Here is a 23,678-nt window from a genome sequence, read left to right on the forward strand (position 1 = left end):
AACATTGTCGGTATTACCAGAGCATACTTTAAATATAGTCATTATTTTGCCGAGAAATCAAGTTGAAGAAATAAATTATGTCTTTTAGGTATAACACCTATATTAGTCAGCATATTCTTAAGTCAGAATGCACTCAGAATCACTTACATTTTTCAACAACATGATTTTGTATAAAGTCTTAATAAAGGGTATATATAACACACAAAAATGTTTTGGACAAATTCTAATACCTCTTCTTCACCATTAAGGGGTTAGTTAAAAAAATATATATTTATAAAATGAAACTTCATTATAAAAAAAAGAATCAAGTTTATTTTCTACCACTATCTGTACATAATGAGAGACAAGCTGCTACTTAATTACTTACAAAACTAAAGACAAAACACTGGATCTGAGTATATCTTCAACAAAAAAAAAATGAAAAACAGGATTAAGGCTGAAGGATAATTTTCGAATACATTTAGTCACAATTTAACAAAAAAGTAAGTATGTTTTAACAAAAAAAGAGAGAGAATCATTTAGGACTATGCTATTTAAATTAAAATACTGTTTCTTAGTAGGTGTTATCACCTTCAGCCTGCCAGGGAGCTTAAACATTAAACCTAAATATAAAATCACAGAAAAACATAAACGATTTTACAGAGCCTCTATTCCTATGGAAAAACTGTATGTATGTAAACACTTTACAAATAAAAAAAGAAAGGATTCATTATAAAGTGTTATACGTCAAAAGACTATTTCACAGGACATGTAATTGCAGTTTTTGCCATCTAAGAACTCAAAAAACGATTTAACAACAGTTTTAACGACCATTTTAAGTCTTATATTTTATAGTTTTTAAACTGTATTTCGGGTTTGCTACTTACGGGACTATTACATAATTTTAAATTATAATATATATTTTTTTTAACAATTTGTACATTTTATTTAGTTTAATTTTTCACACTGCAATGGTTTAATCGCATCCGTACGCACAATTACTCAAAAAAAAAAATATACAACAATAATCAGGATTGCGCTTATACAAGGTGTTTCAAATTTTACTTGGGAATAAGAAATTAATGAAATAAAACGCAAAACCAGTAGCTACCTAAAGGTGTGTCCAGTGTAAAAAAAAAGACAATAGAGTTTGTATTGCTCCTAATTGATATTCCATATAGTGGTGCAAAAAAGAGACACTGAAATAAAAAATACTAATACAGTGAAAATCGCCAATAACGACGTCGCTTATAACGACCAAACGCCCGTATCTTAGTTGGATTTCTATATTTTCAATAGTAAAAAAGTCCGGCTATAGCCTCGTCGGTTATAGTCGCTTTTAACGACTTAATTTCGCTGAATTTGGATTTTTTAGACCGGTTACTGCGACAACCGACGAGCAACGATTCGCCGCGGTGAAATACAGGAGTTGTTTTTGTGGAATACCCTATTTCTGAACATCTGCATGATAGACGTAAACGTATTGTGCGTAGTTTATTCCAGTCCAGCGTGGATTAACAATTCCTACAAAGGGTTGATGTTGCTTTTTATTGTTGTTTTATCTTCGTATGTGCTTTTATTGTGTTTTTGTGATTACAAACATTGTAAAATGGCTTCGGTGTCAAAGAAAAGAAAAGTTCTTTCAATTGAAGAAAAAGGTCTTATTATCGCAAGACTTGAATCTGGCGAAAGTAATGCTACTGTAGCTACTGAATTTGATTTATCTCACTCAAGTGTATTCACAATTTTGAAGAACAAGGATCAAATTAAAGAAGCGTTCAACGAAAATTTATTAGGCAAGAAAAAACTCAAGTTATCTCAACACCCAGATATCGATCAAGCCTTACTCAAGTGGTTCAAAAGTCAAAAGTTCAAGATCGAATGATTTTGGAAGAATTATGGGTAAAGTGGACTTTAAATGTTCTGAAAGTTGGATTAAACGTTTTAGTCAAAGACATAAAATAGTGTTTGGGAAAATAAGTGGCGAAGCTGCCAGTGTGCCTCAAGGAGTACGTGAAAACTGGTTACCAACTGTCTGGCCTGAAATACGAAAAGGATATATGGATAACGAAATATATAATGCCGACGAGACAGGACTTTTTTATAAACTGACCCCAGATAAGACATTCAAGGGTGAAACTTGTACCGGCGGAAAATTATCAAAGGAACGAATTACAGTCTTAGTTGCTACCAATATGACAGGATCGGATAAACCTAAACTTATTGTGATCGGTAAGTCGAGAAATCCACGATGTTTCAAACATATCAAGATATTACCTGTCGTTTACAAGTTCAACAAAAAGGCCTGGATGACTTCTGATTTATTTGTCAGTATTCTTCGTAAATGGGATGCAAAGTTGGTGAAGACCAAGAAAAATTTTTTATTTTTAGTAGACAACTGTCCCGCTCATCCGAAAGTTGATAATTTAAAAAACATAAAACTCGAGTTTTTGCCAGCAAACACTACCTCGACCAAGGGATTATTCGATCATTAAAAGTGCATTTTAAAAAGTTTCACTTAATGAAAATCATAGAAAATGCTAAACAAGGCAAAGAGTGTTTTATTAACCTTTTAGATGCAGTATCAATGATCGCTAAAGCATGGGATAGAGTTTCATCAAAAAACAATTGCCAACTGTTTTAGACATGGAGGCTTCGTAGAAAGTGAGGATGTTAGAAATGATAGCTTTGATGAAGAAAATGACATTCCACTAGGCTAAATTAACTAATGTTAATTTTGAAGAGGAAGATGAGGTTCCGCTGGCTGTAATAAAAAAGTCTGCTGCATTGTCAGATGAACAATGGACCGAGTTCTTACATGCAGAAAATAGTTTGGAAGTATGCGACAATCTAAGTGAAGAACAAATTGTAGACGACATCTTATCCTTCTCTTAGGACAAAGAGGAAAGCGAAGATGAGGGTTCAGAAGGGAAAGAATTTCAACCTCCATCTGCAGCAGAAGCTCTTTAAGCCACTAACTAACATAACTATTCATCGGACGAAATATTGGTAAACCATGTTAATAATTTAGAGAAAAAAATTGAATTCATCTATTATGACACTCGAACAAAGAAACAGAGTAAAATCACAGATTATTTCAAGTCTTAAAACTGGAGAAGGTGTAGGTACTACATACATATATATGTATCTGTTAAATGTTGTGAATTGTAAATTAGTGGTTAATAAATTGTTTTAACACGTTCGCTCCCAAAATTTTTTTTAACAACACTTTAAAAAACCGAAGAATGTTTTTTTTAAAACGTTCAAGAAAGCCATTTTAAAATGATTTTGTATAATTTTACCTGTCACTTAGACAGATTTGTGACATTGACAGTGCCATGATCCCATGACGCAATTGCGTCATCGGCTTGGCGCAAAAAATTTACCTCTGAAAAACCGATGACGCCACACGTGCGTCATGGTTACTTAAAAAAATATTTTTATTTTTTGAAATTTTTTCATTATAAGATTCACATATAAGCACTTACTAATATAAAACAAAAGACAGAAATGCTAAAAAATAATAACTAATATAAAAAACACCAAATACTTATTTTTTTTAATTTGTTTACGATTGTGAAAATTTTTAAAACAGTCTCCTAAGCAAAGTCCAGGGGTATCTGGGCAGGTTGGGCAGTAAAATATCGTATCTTTTCTAATTTTGTGAACGTAACACATTCTGCATCTTTTTCTAATTTGCTTTCCATTTCCATCTTGCTGGAATTTCAAAGGAAGATGTTCACTGGCAACATTGCTTTTAGGTAACCTGTTTATTGGTTTCGTTTGCTTCAGAAAGAAGTTGTTTTACAAGAGTATGTCGAAAATCATAATAATCGAGTTTTCCTTTAGAAGAATATCTATTATACAATAGAAAACTATTGAATGTGGCAATTGACAAAAAGTGGACAAACAACTTCTTATACCATCTTAGAGTTTTTCTTTCTGAACAATAATAAGACAGCATTTGGTCTTGACAGTCTATTCCCGGCATATTTTTATTATATTTTATTATTGCTTTAGGTTTTAGTTTTCTTTCACCTCTTTTATTTTCGACATATTCCAAATTACTGCCAAACTCCGTTGAAATAAATAAAACTTTTTTTTTATCTAGCCACTTTCCAATCACTATATTTTCAGAACATTTTATTAGTACTTCCCTCCTCTTGAGCTTTGCCTCAACTACATCTTTGGGATTTTCTTTCCTATCTTTTCTTAGTGTTCCAGTTACAGTGAAATTTTGCATTGTAATAGTTCTTTGGCAAGGGTATAACTATTGTAAAAATTGTCAAGAAACACACTATGCCCCTTGTCTAAATAGTTTTGCATCAATGTCAATACAACATTTGTAGCATGTCCTTTCCCTGACATATTATCTTCTGCACCAGTGTATACTCTAACTTTCAAAACTAGCCCGTTGGGTTCGCTCAGGATATATAATTTAATTCCATACTTGTGTCTCATGTTTTTAATATACTGGCGAAACCGCAATCGTCCTCGCCATGACACCATTGACTCGTCCAGGGATAAATTTTTACCAGGATAATAAATTTCAGCCATTTCGTTATTTAGAAAATCTTGAATATATCTTATTTTATGCAAACGATCCCCAAATTCAGCTTCTCCTCTATTGGGATTTCTTGAAAAATGCAAACCACGCATTATGATCAAAAATCTATTTCGGCTCATATAGTGTGTAAAAAAGGCAAGTTGTAAAGCTGATCTGTCTTCCAATAGTCCTGGGTTCTCTTTATTTGGATGTGACCCATATGAAGCAGCAAAGCAAAGAAAATTTTGAGTTCGCAAACCGTAAGTGGTTTCCAAGTCGTAATTCGGGATTTTTCACTAGTTTTCTCACTTAGAAAAAGTCCTTCCGCATATCGATTCGATTCGTCTACGATATGTAGCAAAAGTTCGTCCGTAAATAATAAATTAAAAAATCCATAAACAGAGTCGTCTAATACATCTACTTGTAGGCCAGAATTACCTGAGAATGATTTTTTTTTCAAGCAAAATGTGTCAGTCCAACCAATAGTCGGCAAATTATCGTCGCTTTGTACTGGAGCAGGGGAGGCAGGCAGTTGAAAATTTTCCTCGTCCGGCCCTGAACTTTCGTCACTATTGGAAGGCTCATATTCACTGCCACTATCCATGAATGGTCCTTCCTCACTTTCTGAATCGTTAGTGTACTGCAGCAGTTCATCATACCTTATAGGTCTCCTTCTTTCCCAATCACTACGTAATTTTTTCGGGCCTGAAGGCCTCGGAATTTCGTTGTCCATAACACTCTAACTTGACAAAAATTCCCAAAACCGACAATACAAAAACACGTGCTTAAATAGGCGCCAAAATTGCCGACGTGAGTGCAACAAACAGCCTCAAAAGCCGGAATATTACTATCTATTTAAAATTATAATTGCACTGGACGCAAATGTCTCGTCATCGGCTTTTGGTGGCAGAAGGCCACGACGCAACATATGCGTCACTGGCAGCGAACGTATTGGATAGCGAATTTTATTTCTTCTGGCTATCGTAAAGTCTATCTTTTATTAAATTGCTAGAAAAAAAAACAGGTCGTATATAACGAAGGTCGGATATAGCGACGTAATTTTCGTGGTCCCTTCACCGTCGCTATAAGCGACTTTCACTGTAATTTAATTTCCATGTATTTTCTGTTATAAACTGATAGCAGCAGTTGTAAGAAACTCATGACTAAAATTTATTATTATTTTTCAGTAGCCCTGTGCTCAAAATTAAAATTACAAAATCCATCGCTTTATTTGAGGTAGGTATAAAACTTTTAAACACTTTACCGAAACTTTTGTCGTGTGAGTTCGTAAGTCGGTTAACCGCGAACCAGTGAAATCAGAAGTAATCAGTAAGCCTGAATTCACATTGGTACGTAATTACGGATTCGTTGCGACCACGTGATTTCTATGAGCCAATGATTGATTTGACTTATTGTGCAAACGGCTTTTGTCTATATATTTTTGTTCATTACTGTATAAATAAGTCATAATTTAAAAAGTAAAAACAAATAGAAAGAGCTTAGATAGATTAACCTACCAAACATTTTCGCTTTACTTGCTAATATCGAGTTTGCATTTAGAATAGTCTTTTAGAAAATACAAGCCGTTAGTTTAATTAACAGAAAAAAGTTATTAGAGAAGAGTCGCCTAATATGGGGAGGTTTCCTAATTTGGGGAGATCTAAAATTTTAGACGGTGAGGGTATACGACTAATCGCACGCACTCTATTTTGTCGAATATGTCTGGATGCCTACACTGCAGCAATGAACACCTGTTTTATTCAAAACATGAAAGCGTGATCCCACGTTATCTGAACGTAAATATTTATAAAGTTTATTCGTGTTATCGATTTTCATTAATAACTACGGCAAGGCAAGTGGTGAAGGATTTGTTTTTTTATTGAATGAAGCTTTGTAGATAAAATATTGATGCTTTACGTTTATTTTAAATAATAAAAAGTTAGTATTTATTTTTTGAGGTTATAAACCTTAGCGGACTGGGTCTCTTATTACGGTGAGTTAAGGGAGTCCTAGTTTGGGGCTCCCCATATTAGGAACCATTTAGTTTAGTAATGTATTGCAACTAAGTATGTCGTTTTTTAATTTGCAGATGCCAAAACGAAAGACATGGGACCCTGTTCAAATGAAGGCGGCGGTACAAGCTATGCGAAATAAAGAAATGGGTAGCTATAAAGCATCTCGGGTGTTCAATGTTCCACAGACAACCTTAGAACGTTATGCCATAAATAAATGCACTTCTCCTGCTAAGGTAATTAAAACCAAAATGGGTAGAAATCCGATTTTACCGCAAGAATTAGAACAGGAACTGGTTGCATATTCCCTTGAAATGGAAGAAAAATATTTGGGCCTTTCGCGAAGAAGATGTGCGATGCATGGCTTACCAGCTGGCAAAACTGAACAATTTAAAGAATCCATTCTCTAAAGAAAAGGAGCAAGCTGGTAAAAAATGGCTCCGAAATTTTATGAGACTACATAAAAAGCTTTCCGTCCGAACTCCCCAAGGCGTTTCCTACGCAAGAGCAAAAGGCTTTGCACGCGAAGCTGTTTCGAGGTTCTTTGATATTTATGAACCCATTATGGAAAAGATCAAGCATTCCCCATCACGTGTGTATAATTGCGATGAAACGGGGATTACTGTGGTTCAACACAAACATACAAAAGTTGTTGGGTTGAGGCGTAAAAAGCAAATAGGTTCATTGCAAGCTGCCGAACGAGGTTCACTTATCACTATAGTTACATGCATGAACCCCCCGCGGGTCACTTCATTCCTCCACTAGTGATATTTCCGGGTAAAAATATGAAGCAAGAACTTATGGACGGAACACCCCTAGGGTCCATTTATGCCTGTCACCCTTCAGGATGGATCCAGTCGGAATTATTTACCGATTGGTTTAAACATTTTTTAAAGCATGTAGAGCCCACAGCAGATAATCCACCTGTCCTGGTACTTGATGGTCATTTTACACATACCAGAAATATTGAGGTGATTAACCTAGCTCGCAATAATCACGTTTACATAGTGTGCCTCCCTCCCCACAGTTCGCACAAGATGCAGCCGCTAGATCATTCTTTTATGTCACCATTTAAAACTTACTATGCACAAGAAATCAAAATGTGGCTTCGAAATCATGCTGATAGGGGAGTGGTAACAGTTTACCAGATTGGGCAGCTTTTTGGAAATGCTTACCGAAAAGCGGCGACTGCTGAAATCGCTGCAATAGGTTTTAAAAAGGCGGGCTTGTTTCCCTGTAATCGTCATAAGTCTGGATCACACGAGTTTCCTAACACAATTGTTGATCAAACAGTTCCAAATCCACATATGGAAGCTCTACAAAATGATCCCATTCCTGATGAGAATTTAGGAAATCATCCAATAGTGTCAACCAGTTCTACAGAGGACATATCTAAACCTGGCTATCCGGCCTACAATGTCAGAAGTCTTGTTCTGGTTAAAATCAGTTAGACAGTCCCGCAACACTGGCAACTCCTAGGTCACAAGATTTTAAAGAAGACATATCTAATCCCGGTCCTTCCGGCATACAACCTCAGCGGTCCTGTTATGGACAAAGGCAGATAAATAATACCGGCAACTCCCAAACAACAGAAGTTTGTTATTCCTAGCGAAATAAGCCCTGTGCCAGTATTGAATCCAGGCAAACAAAGTGCCTGTTCCGAATCAGCAGAACATATTACGGGGACGCCATATAAAACGTATTTGGAAGAGTCACAAAACAAGAAAACTAAACAAAACCCAAAGCTCAAAAAAAGAAAGCTGTAGCTCCTGTAAAACCAAGTAAACCTAAAAAGGGGAAAAAAGTTGACTCTCCAGGAGAATCATCTGATGAAGAAGGCGAAGCCCAATAGATGGATGACTCTGCAGACGACCCAATGTCTGATGAAGATGAAGAGTGCATTTACTGCAGTGGTCTTTATTCAGATGACCACAAAGGTGAAGACTGGGTTCGCTGCACTGTGTGTTACAAGTGGGCCCACACACTATGCGCGGATCTTGGTCCTAAGGCCGTAGTGGTGTTTAAATGCCCTACTTGCAGCAGCAAAAAAATAAAAATTATGTTTTGAGGACTTAATCATTTATCGTGTCTTTTGAATTTATTTTTTTTATAAGAAACTTGTTTTTTAATAAATGTATCTAAGTAGATGTTAAAGTTATTTTCATAAAAACAACATCCATATTTTTTTAAATACACTTAGCAACCCATTGAATCGATCACTTGATTCTGCAAAGGTGTGTGTATATGAAAATTCGACCTCCTTAATTTAGGTGCCCACAGGTTCGTAATTTGGGGAGATGCATTTTTTTTACATAATAGGATCACTACCCCAATTTAATTAAATTTGAGTGTTTTTGTACATATATCATCTGTCCTGGCGTAAAATAATATTACTACGAGATTTTTCCAATTTTGAACATATCATGCAATTTTTTTACTATTTTCAAAAAAAAACCTCCCCATATTAGGCGACTTTCCTCTACCTTTTTAGTTCTCTGATTGGATGATGTAAATCCGCAAGTTGGTATGTATAACAATATATTGGTTCAAAGATATAATTTGGGTAGCTTAACGAAAAGAAGGAAAATTCACGATTCGGCATCATTGCAAAAAATAACTATTACTTCGCAACATCTTTAGACTGAAATTCCTTTTGTATTTATTCTTGACTGCGTTGCAAGTCTACCACTTTAATTCTGTCAATAAATAAACTGATTTTCTCTAGAGTTTAAAGATTATAACACCAAAAAAATATTTACAGCTATGGTTACAACTTAATATGGACACACTGTATAATGTTCTTGTTCTGTTTCCGACCTATGAAACATTCCACATTCAAATTTGAAAGACCCTGCATAACATCAAACGGCTCCTGGACTATTTCGGATAAGTTTTGTTACCTAATACACCCTGTTTATCACAAATAATATTTTATTGGGATCCCGAAAACATACGCCATAGCGGTCAAATTGCAAATCTTTTTGTGGTATAAATCTTTATTTTTTTGTTTGTTATGGTACTATAAAAAGCCATTACTTCAGTCTAGAAAGTTTGCACTTTTCACCACCAGGGGTCAATATTTTCAATCCCAATAGTTTTCTCAAATAGTCCAGACTCTTTTGGGATACATAATATGATTTCACCTGAATCTTAGGTACAACACCTTAGAACCTAATTGTCTTACCGTCGCCGTCGGTTCCGCGACCTTTTGCGACGCCCACTTACAACCGTCCGTTTTGTACAGGCCCGTCTGGTCAGCACCGAGGAATTGTCCAGCCACGGAAGTGAGAAATTACTGTATCGGAAAATAAATAAAATTAGGAAAGTTGGCACCACTTAATTCAATTGTTTCAATTTAAATCATGATTAAATTAATTTTATGGTTTTTGGTGAATTTGGAATCTTAATAAGTCAATAGAGGAAGAAGTTCAGTTGGGTAGACTGTTTCTGTAAGTAACCGAATACATATAGACCAACTATAAATTAATTTTTATTAAAATAACCGAAAAATTCATACTTAAGAAAAAATTATTCGAAATAGTAGAGGAGCAGAAAATTTTGTGTCATACTTGGTACACATGTTTGTTTTAGTATCCTAAATAACCACGGATTTTTTCAAATTAAAATATTCAAAATTTGCCGAAAACAATGGAACTTTCTTAGCTATATACTGATTTTTTTCATCCTAGAGGATTCGTTCTCCGTTTTGGAATGTACTTTTCGGAAAAAATAAAAGAATATATATTTAGTACAGAATAAATACAGCTGAAAATGCAATAAGCTCAAAAAATATGTAATAAAATATGCAATAATTGTTCCTTATCTGTATAAATTTTAATAAAATAAAAAGTGATTGCACCATTGAATTCTACGGAAAAAAATACAAAAGAAACTATATTTCATTCTTTCATTACTTATCGTATACCCTGCGTACAGAAATTGTTAATTAACCAATGATATACTCTTATACCTAGTATGGTCTATATAATATGGTAGATTTTAAATGGACTATTCATAAGTACTTTTAAACGTACATACTGTTCTTTTGTATTATTTCCCGTAGATCACGAATTTATAGTCCATATGACCGTACGAGGTATATTTAACTTGCAAAATTTAATAATTTTTTTGCAAATAAATTGTTTAGAACGCATTTTATGAAAAAACACAAGAGTACTTTTATGTAGATCTTTCAATTTTCTAAAAAAATAGAAAATTGCGAATTAAACTATGAATACCTAAGTATATTTGTTTTTTTTCCTGAAATGCAACAGTTCAAAGTAATGATCGGAAATTATGTAGCAACTAAAAAGTACTTAATATATTCATAACCAAGAGTGTAATATAAAGCATAGAAATGCAGTTAAGAAATGTGGTGATTTTATTACATTTTTATTGACATTTATATGTTTACTATAACCTTTCTTAACACCCTGTATATATATTTAAATATTTCGAGGGATTAAACCTTAAAAAGGGTGGCAGTTCTTAACAAATGGAAGTTATGATTCTATGGCTATGATCAAAAAAATTACATTTCTATTAAAAAAAAAGGAATTAATTAAAAAGTTACGTAAGTTTAATTTTATTTAATAATTAAGGGCTGCCACCACCTTTTTGGCTGTAAGAAGAATTCTGGCTTACCAGACAAGTTTTTAAATGCAACTGCTCTTAGGAACTATTTTTTAGGTTTAAATACTACAGCTGATACAACTTCAAATGAAAAACTTAATTTTTATAATGCCAATAGGCATTTTAACACAAGGTCTTACCTAAATTTTACACAATTGGATGAGCCAACATTAATTAAAATCATTAAAACAATACACTGTAGCTCCATAGGCTTAAAAGATCTAGAAATGTGCCTACTATATCTTACAAAACCATTATTAAATATTTTAAATAGCTGCTTATTACAAAATTTTTATCCTACAATTTGGAAAAAAGCTATTTTGAAACCTCTAGCAAAGGTAGCTGATCCAAAAGGGTTTAAAGACCTTAGACCCATTAGTATACTGCCTCTGGTATCCAAAATTTTAGAAAGGTTTGTGCACCAACAAATATGCAGCTTTGTTGATTTTTATAATATTATCCCGGACTGCCAATCGGGTTTTAGAAAGAACTTTAGCACTACCACGAGTCTAGTACACCTTCTTAATAACTGTAGGATAAATGAGGAAAAAAGAGAAATAACATGTCTTGGATTATTGGATTTTAGTAGAGCTTTCGATACTTAAACCACTTTTTCGATTCGTAAACCACGAAATGTTATTAGCAAAGCTTTATTATTTTGATTTTTCGAATAACGCGATTGATTTCTTTAAGTCATATCTTAATAATAGAGCGAACTGCGTAGTAATAAACAAAGCTTCTACAATTGAAAAATCAAGTTATTATCCTGTATCTGCCGGTGTTCTCCAGGGTTCTATTTTGAGGACGTTGCTTTTTTCATTGTATGTTGCAGATATGAAATCCTGCATAAAGTACTAAATGTTACAACAATATGCTGACGATTCCCAGCTGTATACTTCATTTTCACGTGAAACTCTACCCATAATAGAAGAACAATTTAATAAGGATTTAGAAAATATAGATAACTTTGCCTGCGACCATAATTTGAAATTAAATTCGTCTAAATCATGTGTAATTTTTCTGGGTGGTGGAAAGAACGCCCTTAATGCAGCAACAACTTTAAATGCAAAAATTCGTAATGAGCAGCTACCAGTAGTACGAGAGGTCAAAAACTTAGGAGTATACATTGATAGCGATATTTCATTTCAAACACATATAAAGAATAAGCTCAAAATTGCATACATGCGCTTAAGAAAACTTTACGGCTTAAAAAATCATTTACCTCCTAAAACTAAATATTTTTTATGTAACACACTTGTTTTATCCTTATTTGATTATTGTGATGTGGTATATTCGTATTCATTGACTGAAGACTCCGCTTACTCAATACAAAAACTTCAGAATTGTTGTATGCGTTTTTCTTACAAAATTCCATTTAGAAGTCACATTTCTCCTTATTTAAACAATAAGTTAATTCTAAATATGAAAAATCGTAAAAAATATCACATGTATTCCTTCGTGTATAAAGTTATAAAAACTAGGGAGCCATTATATTTAGCTAACAATTTTACAAATTCTCTTCATGAGCATAACACTAGATTTATAAATTTATTTAGAATACCACAACATAAAACAGCAAATTTTCAAAAATCTTTTGTTTTTGTCGCTTCTCAACTTTGGAATAGACTTCCGGCTAATTGCAAAAGCTTTCCGTTTACTGCATATAAAAAATATATTTGTAATAAACTGCTTGATTCTCAAAAAAACAATACTTAATCAACAATAAAAATTAAAAGAGCTGAGCCGCTCGATCTTCTATTGCTGTCTACTTATTAGTGTTATAAATATTAATTAATTTACCTTTCCTGCATATCCAGAACCCCTTTTTTCCAGTTGACAAGTGATATAAGGGCACTGACGTGATGAATATTAGGTTAGGTTTACTAAACTGTATGGAACAAACTTAAAAAAATTCTACTTTAGAAACGTTGCTTTTTTATTTCTGCTACTAACATTTTGACTTATTGCCTCTTTCTTTGCTAATTTCTTGATAGTTACTTAATTTATACTATTTACTAACGAATATTAATGGTGAATTGACTAGGAGGTGAATCCTTGGTAATTTTATTACACTTCAATTGACCTTTATATGTTTACTATAACCTTTCATAATACCCTGTATAAATTCTACTTTATATAATAAAGTTCCTATTTAAATTAAGTTGTAAGTATATACATTATGGAATTTGAATAAATTTTTACTTTTTATTTGTTTTTTTTAACAAGCATATATATCTGTTAATGTTAATTTTCTTGTACATTTTTTGCTACAATCTCTTTGCGCAATATATATATCTTGTGAATATTTTTTGTTTAATTTATGAAACCCAGACCTATGTATCTTGTGGGAAATTAATGGATCTTTCAGAAATTATAGTATGCAAATAGAGAAAGTGATAAACGCAGGATTTTTATAATATGGAGATTAAATAAATAAAGTTATTAATTATAACGTTTCGTATAGCAATCAATTTTAAATAAAAGTTTCTTCTGCATTTCTCACTTTTATGGGAGAAATGTAGCAGTTCATGAAAAAAACACAAATATTCTATTTTTTAGAAAATTGGTGAAAAGATATGCAAAAAAGTACTCGTGGTTTTTTCGTAAAATGCATTTTAAACAATTTATTTACAAGAAAGAGTAATTTTGCAACTTAATTTAGTAATAACAAATAAATCATACCTCGTATATTAGTATGGACTATAAATCGATCGTATAGACTATTGATGATCTACGAGAAAGAATTAAAAAAAAAATACCCATTTCAAATCTACCAATATAGATTATACCAGGCATAAGAGTATAATACACACAACCAAACTTATATGGAATCACCTTGTATTAATACGAAATATTTTAGTAAGATATTTTTTGTTGCAAGCAATAAAAAAGTACAAGTATTTACTCTCAAGGACAGGCAGATTAATAATAAATAATAATGTTTTACCTAGCAGTGTCGATTTTACTGTTTCACTTGCAAGTCGCATCAAATTTATAATTTATTTATTTTTGAAAACTAAACAAGAATGCCATATATTGGGCTATCGGAAGTTCAGAGGGGAAGAATTATTGCTCTGGCAGAACAAGGCATGTCACAAAGGCAGATAGCTAGAACGGTGGGGGTTACACAAGGTGTTGTTTCAAAAACATATTCAAGATTTCTGGAATTGGGAACCTTAAAAAACAGACCAAGGAGAAGTCATGAAAGAGCAACTACTGAAGGGCAGGATCGCTTTTTAGCTCAAATAGCAAGAAGAAATCCCACAACATCTCATCCAGAGCTTCAAAGGCAACTTTTACAAGCTACGGGTGTGAGTGTTTCTGTCGAAACTATTAGAAGAAGACTTCGCGCTCGGGAATTATTTAGCAGAAGACAGTTAAGGGTTCCAGAACTTTCAAGGCAACATAAAATTGACCGTTTAAATTGGTGTTTGGAGCATGAAAATTGGGATATTGAAAATTAGAAAAATGTCTTATGTTCGGATGAAACCAGAATAGGACTACGATCCGATGACCGGCGGATTCGCATTTTAAGAGGTAGAGGGAGACAAGCTAGACTTCGTGCTGCCAAACCTATCCCGAAATACAAAGGAGGTACTGTAATGTTTTGGGGTGGAATTATGATTGGTGAAAGAACTCCTTTAATTCCAATTCGACAAACCCTAACAGGTCAAAGGTATGTAGATTTGGTATTGCAACCTGTAGTTAGGCTCTGGCGAGGTGGTTTTGGCAATTTTTTTTTATTTATGCAAGATAATGCCCCTCCACATACCAGCAGAGTTGCAAAATGTTTCTTAGAAACGGAAGGTATTGCCATTTTAGAGTGGCCTTCTTGCTCACCGGATCTTAATCCTATAGAGCACTTAGGGGATAAGATAAAAAAAAAAGATTAGAGCTGGCCAGAATGCTCCTGGTAACACTGAGCAACTTATTCAAGCGGTTTTAGAGGAATGGACAAATGTTCCCCAAGAAGACATTGACAATTTGATAAATAGCATGCCTCGTCGATTTCGTGCTTGCATCGATGCTAGAGGTGGCAATACTGATTATTAACATTTAATTTTAAATTAACTTTCTTGTTAAATTGTCATATTCAGAAAAATCATTTTTATAGAAATCTACACTTTTTGTTTTTTGTTCTATTATTGTGAAAACTGTAATCAGTTTTATTATTTTTTTTAATAAACTTGGTTTTGAAAAAGTGCCCTTTAATCCTCAATGACTATTTTTTAAAATAAATTCCATTTTGCGAAATTACTGGGTGATTCCATATAAGTTTGGTTGTGTGGATTCGTTAATTTACAATTTCATTACGCAAGGTACACAATATGTAATAAAGAATGAAATACAGCTTCTTTTGTATTTTTTCCCGAAGAATTTAATTATTTTACTAAAATTTAGGCAAAAATTGCAACTTTTATTGTTGCAACAGTATTAGTATAGTATATAGTAACATATAGTATATATTATAGTATATAATAGAGTAACAGTATAGTATGACATTTTTCAGAGGTATTTTTTTATCTTCGGTAAGTATATATTTTTTTAATTTTTTCTGAAAAGTAGATTCCAAAACGATGAAAATGATTCCAAAATGAAAAAAAAATGGAATATCTCAGGAAAATGTTGAAAAATTTAATTTGACAAAAAATTCGTAGTTATTTAGGAGTTAGTTATTTAGCGGTTGCTTAGGACCTTAGTTATTTTAAAACAAACATTTTTCTGATAATAAAAATTTAAAACTGAAAAATCGCTTTCCGTGTTTTTCTTGACAATTTTGAGGTTATGCTAAAAAGTGGCTTCTACAAAACTTGCAGATATTTGTATTTTCTACAACTTTGGCATCTAATTTTTTTCGATTCAACGTCAACTTTAAGCGTAAATCGTAATTTACACGATTTTTCACCTCTCCCAAAACTACCCTGTACAAATTAATTTGATGAGTCTATTTTTTTGTATGTAGTATATTCTCCTCTACTATTCCCAGTTAAAACACCAGTTTTTTTTTTATTAGGAATCGATTGTCGGACGTTTTTAATGCCTGTTGATGAAACAGAAGAAAAAACCCCTTAAAAATATCCTAAAAGAAGAATTAAATTATGGCTGGTATGAACCAAAACTTCGTGAACAGAATACTACTGAAAAGACATTTGGGTAGTTGATATACAGCACCAAATTAGCATCAATAGATCTACCTTTTATAAATTCATATTAATTAGGATTAAATAAAGAATAAATTAAGCAACTCAGATTGATTACACACAGTCCGATACTTGGAAATTTCGTTTCTACTACTAGATTTAAAAATGGGTTTTAGAAAACTTTTCTTCCAGAGAGTGGGATAAGAACCAGTACGCAGAGATTTATTATAAATTAATAGTATCGGTTTCGTGAGGACACAAACACATTTCTTTAGGAAAAATGCCGGAGTGCCATCTGGTCCAACGTACAGTTTCTTCTTAGAAGAAGTAATAACCTCATAAACATTTCGTGTTGACATTTTTTCTTAGGTATGAATTTTTCGATTACAAAAAATTATAATGGTTGGTCTAATATCATCGCAAGGGTTACAAGCAAGAAATATGAATATATTTTTCTAGAATTTTGAACTATGATAGGTGACAACCCAAGTTTGACCGAGGCCCATCGAAGATGGAGCGCAGTAAGGTTTACGGCTTTGTATATTAAAAGTTATAACCACAAAAATAGGCTATTTTAATAAAAAACCACGATTTGAATAAATGATAGGGTTTTTTGATTGTTTTCACAATAAAACCTGATTTTTTTTAAAAAAACTCCTATCATGACCAAAATACTCACCTGGGTACAATTTTCGGTACGGGATGACCGAACGCGGCCACCGGCAATTCCTCCGCGATGTCCAGAAATCGAACGTCGTCCGATTGGGGCCACAGCGACGTCATCGAGTCCTGATCGCTCTCCCCTTTGGACCCGGACGCTATCCGTTCCTGTCGCAGTTTTAGTTTTTCTATTACCCGTTGCTCTCTTATTCGCTGTACGTCCCATCTAAAATCATTTATAGCATTTTATAATAATTCTATTAAGTATATGTATTATGTTTTCTCAACCGAAATTATATGATAAAATTGTTTAAATCAAGGAAACGGAAACCTAAATAAACAAAAAACTGATGATGATGATCATGATAATACTAACTGGAAAACGCAAAAGAAAAGAGGATTTAATAAAAAACTAAGACCACCTCTAATTCAGGGAAAAAGAGATGGAAATTCGATTCTTAAAGTGGAAAACAGATATTCATGTCTGCTTGTCTCGGGACTCTCGGTAGATTCAGCAGTAAAAGAAGTTGAGGAGTACCTAGTGGACAATGGAATAACTAGTTCAATGTATAAAAAATTAAACACAAAACAAATGAGCTCTCTTTCAAGATTGGAGCTCGATAAATAAATAAAACCCCCCTAACAATGGATCTATTAGCTAGCACCTCACATCAAGGGCCAAATATATTCTTACCAGAGAAGACGGTGAACATATTGCTGCATCTCAACATCAGATCCCTCCAAGGAAAAAGTGGACAACTGGAGTAAGAATGCAGATAAGAATATATACACTATCGGACAAAAGTAGAGCAACACCTCCAGAAATATTTGCAAATACCGATTTTAAACTTATAAATGCATGATAATGTATACAAATCCACTAAGTTTTAAAACTACAAAGTAGGCTATGATTATCAATGTCAATAAAAATTTTCGCAATCAAAACAAATGATTTTATTTTGACGCTTAAGTTTAAATGCTTCATAGTAACGCGTCAAAAGTAAAGCAACATTCAAATAATTTGTTCAAAAGAAGGGTTTTAGCAAAAATAAAGGGATAAAATAATTGTGTAAGGTGATTTTTATGTTTTTTTGAACATTTCTGTGTAAGATTAATCATGCTGAGAGGAATTCCAATTTGACTTGACCACAAAAGACTTGAAGCAAAGAGTTGTGAATGGATTCATGGAAGGTAACAAACAAGCCGATATTTCATTGCCGACAGTTTGAGTTACCCCGGTACACTGTGTCCAAAATAATATCATCGTATAATGAGAGGGGACATTTAGAGAAGTTGCCAAAATCGGGAAAGGCCAAGGAAAACATCAGTAATGACTGACAGACGCATCAAAATTATTTGCCAAAATGATCCTTGGAAGTCCGCACCTCGAATTATTGCAGAAATTCCAGAAATTACGATTGGCATACGAACAGTACAAAAAAGAAGGTTAGTAGACGCAAAGTTATTTAGTAGACGTCCAGCTAAAAAGCCGTTAGTTTCAATAAGAAATAGAGCAGCAAGGTTGGCATTTGCACGCCGGCATTTAAACTGGACCACAATAACTGGAAAAAAGTTCTATTCAGTGATGAAACGCGCTACAAAATATGGAATTCTATTGGAATGAGGCGTGTGAGGCGACCAATCAATACAAGCTTTAATCCTAAATACGTAACACCTACAATTAAGCATGGTAAAGATAGTGTATTTTTAAGGGGTTGTTTTTCATGGAATGGGGTAGCCCCTATGCACTTTATTAATGATACGATGGACCGATTTGTTTATAGGAATATCATGCAGATTGTTATGCTTCCTTATGCAGAATGGAAAATGCCATTGCGTTTTATTTTTCAACAGGACAACGATCCAAAACATTGTTCACAAGTTGTTCAACAGTGGTTTCGGGAAAATAATGTTCGTGTTTTACAGTGGCCAGCACAATCCCCAGATCTTAACCCCATTGAGAATCTCTGGGAAGAAGCAGAACGTCGTATTCGTACCCAAATGTTTCCAAATAAACAATCCTTAATAAATAAAATTAGTGAAGTTTGGACAAGTCTTCCCGAAAATGTCATTCAGAAGTTGATTGCTTCAATGCCGCGCCGTTGTCAGCAAGTAATTAATAATAATGGATATTCTATCAATTACTAATGTATTACTTTCAATTGTTTTTGTTGTTAAATGTGTTAAATATTTTTTGTTGAACTAAAGTAAAATAAAATACTGTTAAATACAATTTGTTGCTCTACTTTTGTCGCCCCCATTCTTATCAATTTTTATAATCACTCATATTTACCTTTCTTAAAATGATTAAAAGTACACCAAAATGTACTGAAATATTACTTTCAGTGTAAGGATAGTGTGACATTAAGCTTAGCGAAAAATCACAACCCAATAATTTTTTTTATTCAAACATGAATAAAATTGAACTTTGTTGCTCTACTTCTGTCCGATAGTGTATGTACTATGCTTATTGGAACATGGGCTACTGGATAAGGAATTGAATTATTGCACCTGCAGGACATTTTGATACATTTCTAACACTGAATCGTTTTTGTCAGTGAATGAACAGTGTTCTATTGAAGCTAAATAAAAATCAAACAGTAGTCACGGACTCCAATGTGCATGTTGGGGAACCAAACACGGATACCTACAATTTTTTTTTTTTTAATTTATTGGGGGAATTTGGCTTTCAACAGACCATTTTTGAGCCTACAAGGATGAGCGCATGGATTAATAAAATCTTTATTATTCGACTAATTTGAAAACAGAAAACTTATTTCAGATCATAATATCCAACAAATTTAATTTATAAATCATGTGAACTCGAATAATCTCTTACCAGCACAACAAAAATAGAGCACAACATTTTTAGACCATATGAATTTTTTGAATTTAAAAATAAAAGCCACTTAAACATTTACAGACCAAAAATTTAATCAATTTATTTATAATATACTAAAGAGTACAGGGTCGGGGCCTCATGATTGGATCTCAGAAACCTTAAATTAAGTTGCGTAATTCGATACTTATTAAAACTTTTATTAAAATTCCGTCTAAAAATTTAAAAAAATCCGGATACGTTCGGAAATATCCGGGAACCGAAATTTTGAAAACACTTTTTTTATTTTTTATCTGATGTTATTTTTAATCCTATGTGAAATGAAATAAAACTGTACTAAGGTAATTTTTTCCTCTATAAAATAACGTTGTTAGATCAGACTATTCGTTACATATTGGCCACCTGAACATTATACAATATTAAAACTTTCAACTTCCAAATTGTTTATAACATAAAATGGTATTTTTAACTTAAAAAAAATAGGACCGTCTTGTGATTCAGGAAGCTAAATTTATTTTTGCAATATTATAAGCTTTGTCTCTTGAATTTAATATGAAATGTAAATTTTTATGTCTTTTTTGAAATTTATTTTAAAACAATATTTTATTTAGCTGTAACCAACAGTAATAATTGTATTCTTTGACTGTCAATGTGACAATTTAGCAATTTAAACTAATTAAAAGAATAAGATGGATAAGAATTTATTACAGTATAAGCAGAAATTCAAAAATATCATCGATCGTGCGATCGATATTTGCACAATATCTTAAGCATGCGATACCTCATTACACCATTTAATAGTTTGAATCAAAGTTTAAAGGAATTTGGAAGTTTTAATAAACCCCGACGAAAGACCGACGGACGCGAAGAAGCTGTATTAAATGCTGTAAAACTAATATTTCTATTATCGGCTGACATACAACAGGAAAATATATAAATAAAACTATGTAGATATATGCTACAACATTAGCTCAGCCTTCCTGCATAACTTAATTTACTACTACTTTTGACACATGCCTATAAAAACAAATGCTTTTCAATTTCATTTCACATAAAAGACCTTCAAGTTTCAAAATGGTCCATAGCTTCAATTATTCTATACCCAAAAAATTTTAATATTAAATTTTCGAAATATTTCATTGAAGGTTGCGCAAGATCCTAAAGGTTCATCCCACCAATTTGCAAGAGCTTAGCCGTCATCAGGGCTCTATTAAAGTAAAATACTGCCCCCAATTTTTTACGGGGAAAATTTAAATGATGAATACTACCTCCAGATATTGAATGATTATTGAATGAACTGTTAAATATGTTACGACAGTTATGGTAGCAAGATGAGGCACCACCCCATACTGAAAGAATTCATTCGGTTAAAGGGTTAATTCAGTTTTTGACTTTCCCAATCAGTGGAATTGGAAAAGGTCCAACATCCAAGTTGTTGTGCATGTGCCTGCCAGAAGTCCAGATTTGACCCTGCTGGATTATTTTTTGTCCAAATATTTAAAAAAATCATTTATTTAAAACCATTTCACAAGACATATACAGGACAATAACATTTTGCAGCAAAACTTTATTGTTAAAATAGCTACCCTGCGAGCGAGAGCTAGAATAATACAATAGAAGAGGAATATTGGAACATTAATTTTAGAATTAGTAGAGTAGTTTAATTATTATTAACCTATGTTTAGTTGTTAATTTTTTTTAAATATTGTACTCTATTATTTGTTATTTTGTTAAAAATATTATTTAATATGTGGCCTTAGGTTCAAAAGTCTTAAGACTATTAAGGTGCCTAACTGTAGTGAAAACCATAAGAGGTTTAAGGTTGATATTTTATATAAATGTTTTAGTTACAATGCTTTAAATTTTGTCGATTTTGCCTTGTGTATATGCACTACTATGTATTTTACACGTAATACATTGAATTTGGCAATGTTTGAGTCTGTTAACTGTAGAGCAAAATAAATTTATATTTTGCAAATCGATTGTTATTAAATATTAAACCTATGTACAAATGAGCAACCGTCTTTTACGTCAAATAACGCAGAAACAACTTGAAAAATTTATTGCAATGCCACAAAATCATTTAAATTAAAAAAAAATTGCTAAAAACTTAACCAATAGATGAGAAAGTAGCAAAAAGAGTGCAAATATGAGGTCTGTTTATTGAATAAAAAATGGCACTTATAAAATTAAAAGCAGGATAGAGCAAACCAGAACATCATTTCAAAAGAGTAAAAAAGTATTAACCACTAGAAGGTTAAAAATTCCATTAAAAATACGTTTATTACGCAGTTATGTCTTCAGCAATATTTTCTATTAAATGAAAGCATGGACTCTCACCGAAATAATATGCAAAAAAATCAAAAATTCATCAAAATTATTACCGCAGAATTTTAATAATGTAGTGAACAGAGTGACAAATAGAGTGGTTTTGCAGGGTTGAAAAGAAGAAAAAGAGGGTTTTAATACCACAAAAAAAAAAAGAAAACTACTGCCCATGTAATGAGAAATCAAGAAATATTATGCTGTAATGGAAATAAATTAATAAAACATATCTTTTTTATCTTGTTGATGTCTTACTTGTCAGAGAAGCAAAATATTGTGGAAATCAGTGGTTTTAGGTCGAATCCTTATTCTAATGATTAGGATGTTCCTCTAGTGTCAAATTTGGAACCATTACTTTTTTATTTTCCCTCAATAGACAGAAATGCAGTTCCTTGAGTTTTATGTTTAATATAAATGTTCATAGACATGTGTACAAGATTGATCGTTCACTTCTATGCGCTACCTCTAGCCAGAAAGAGCTGGGTATAATATTTGATGCTGGTTTAACCTTTTCTAAGGATATTGGTATAAAAGTTAAAGAAGCATAAAAGGTCTTAGGTTCTATTATGAGAACCACTAAGAATTTTAACCAAAGTATATGTGGTCAGTTGTTTGAAAGTGTTGTTTTACTAAAAATAGAATATGGCTCCATTATATGGTCTTTGGAATGAGATACTTGGTTTAACTGTCTTGAATGTATCCAAAGAAAGTTTCTTAAATGAGGCTTTGATAATTGGACTCTGCTTAATATGTTTGAGTGTTTATTTATGGAAAACAGAAAGATAAAAACATGTAGCAATTTTCTTTTTCAAATTACTAGAAATGAGGAGGATTGTACCAGGATTTTATCTGAAATTAAAATTTAATTTAAAGCTGGAAGAACTAGATCAAGAAACAGTTTCTAACTGGATATCTCTGGTATTAATAGTTTTAAGGCATTATCTATATATAAAATGTATTCATTATTCAGTACATATCCCTGTGATATAGATATTTACCAAATTTCTCTGAATCAACTCCAAATTAACCTAATAGCTTTGTAAACATCAATCTGCAATGTTACTTTAGAACTGTGATTTAATGATTGTCATATTACCTCTTTGTAATACTGATGAAGCTTTATACTTAAGAGTGTATATTCTTACTGTATTTTTATATCGTTTTTAATGTACTGTTATATTTTGTTATCTGTAATTGCCATTGATACTGTGACAAATAAATAAATAAAATGAAAACCTTTTTCGCCTCCTTTCGTCAATTTCAAGGCGCATATGTCGTTTATTATAAACTTCATCGTCGAGATTTTCGGTGCCCTCCATGGTGTAGCAGCTCGTGTAGTGCTTGACACGCCACCTAGGAACCTTCAAAGAAACGAGATTTATACTTCAATAAATTTATAAAACAGAAAACATACTTCTAAGTTTTCAGTAGTACTGCTAATCACCAGATCCTGGTCAGGTTCCGGTACCACTTCTTCATTGTCAATATTGACATAATATGGCTCTTTTGAGGTGATTATTTGAATGTCCTTGCCTAAACCTGTA

General features: G+C 32.6%; 1 protein-coding gene across 2 annotated transcripts in view; it reads right to left on the minus strand.

Annotated features, from left to right (window-relative positions):
• Positions 1-293: 293 nt before the first annotated feature.
• LOC126740608 (male-specific lethal 1 homolog) overlaps positions 294-23,678 on the minus strand; it is a 28,436-nt gene continuing 5,051 nt past the window's right edge. For both annotated transcript variants that reach the window (XM_050446707.1, XM_050446706.1), the window contains 4 exons: positions 23,549-23,673; positions 23,371-23,495; positions 16,990-17,196; positions 294-9,832 (listed from right to left, as the gene is read on the minus strand). In XM_050446707.1, coding sequence (XP_050302664.1) covers positions 9,718-9,832; positions 16,990-17,196; positions 23,371-23,495; positions 23,549-23,673 — 572 coding nt within the window. In that variant the 3' untranslated portion in view covers positions 294-9,717. The remainder of the gene's footprint in view (positions 9,833-16,989; positions 17,197-23,370; positions 23,496-23,548; positions 23,674-23,678) is intronic.

This window comes from Anthonomus grandis, chromosome 9 (genome assembly GCF_022605725.1).
Source record: "Anthonomus grandis grandis chromosome 9, icAntGran1.3, whole genome shotgun sequence".
NCBI lineage: Eukaryota > Metazoa > Arthropoda > Insecta > Coleoptera > Curculionidae > Anthonomus > Anthonomus grandis.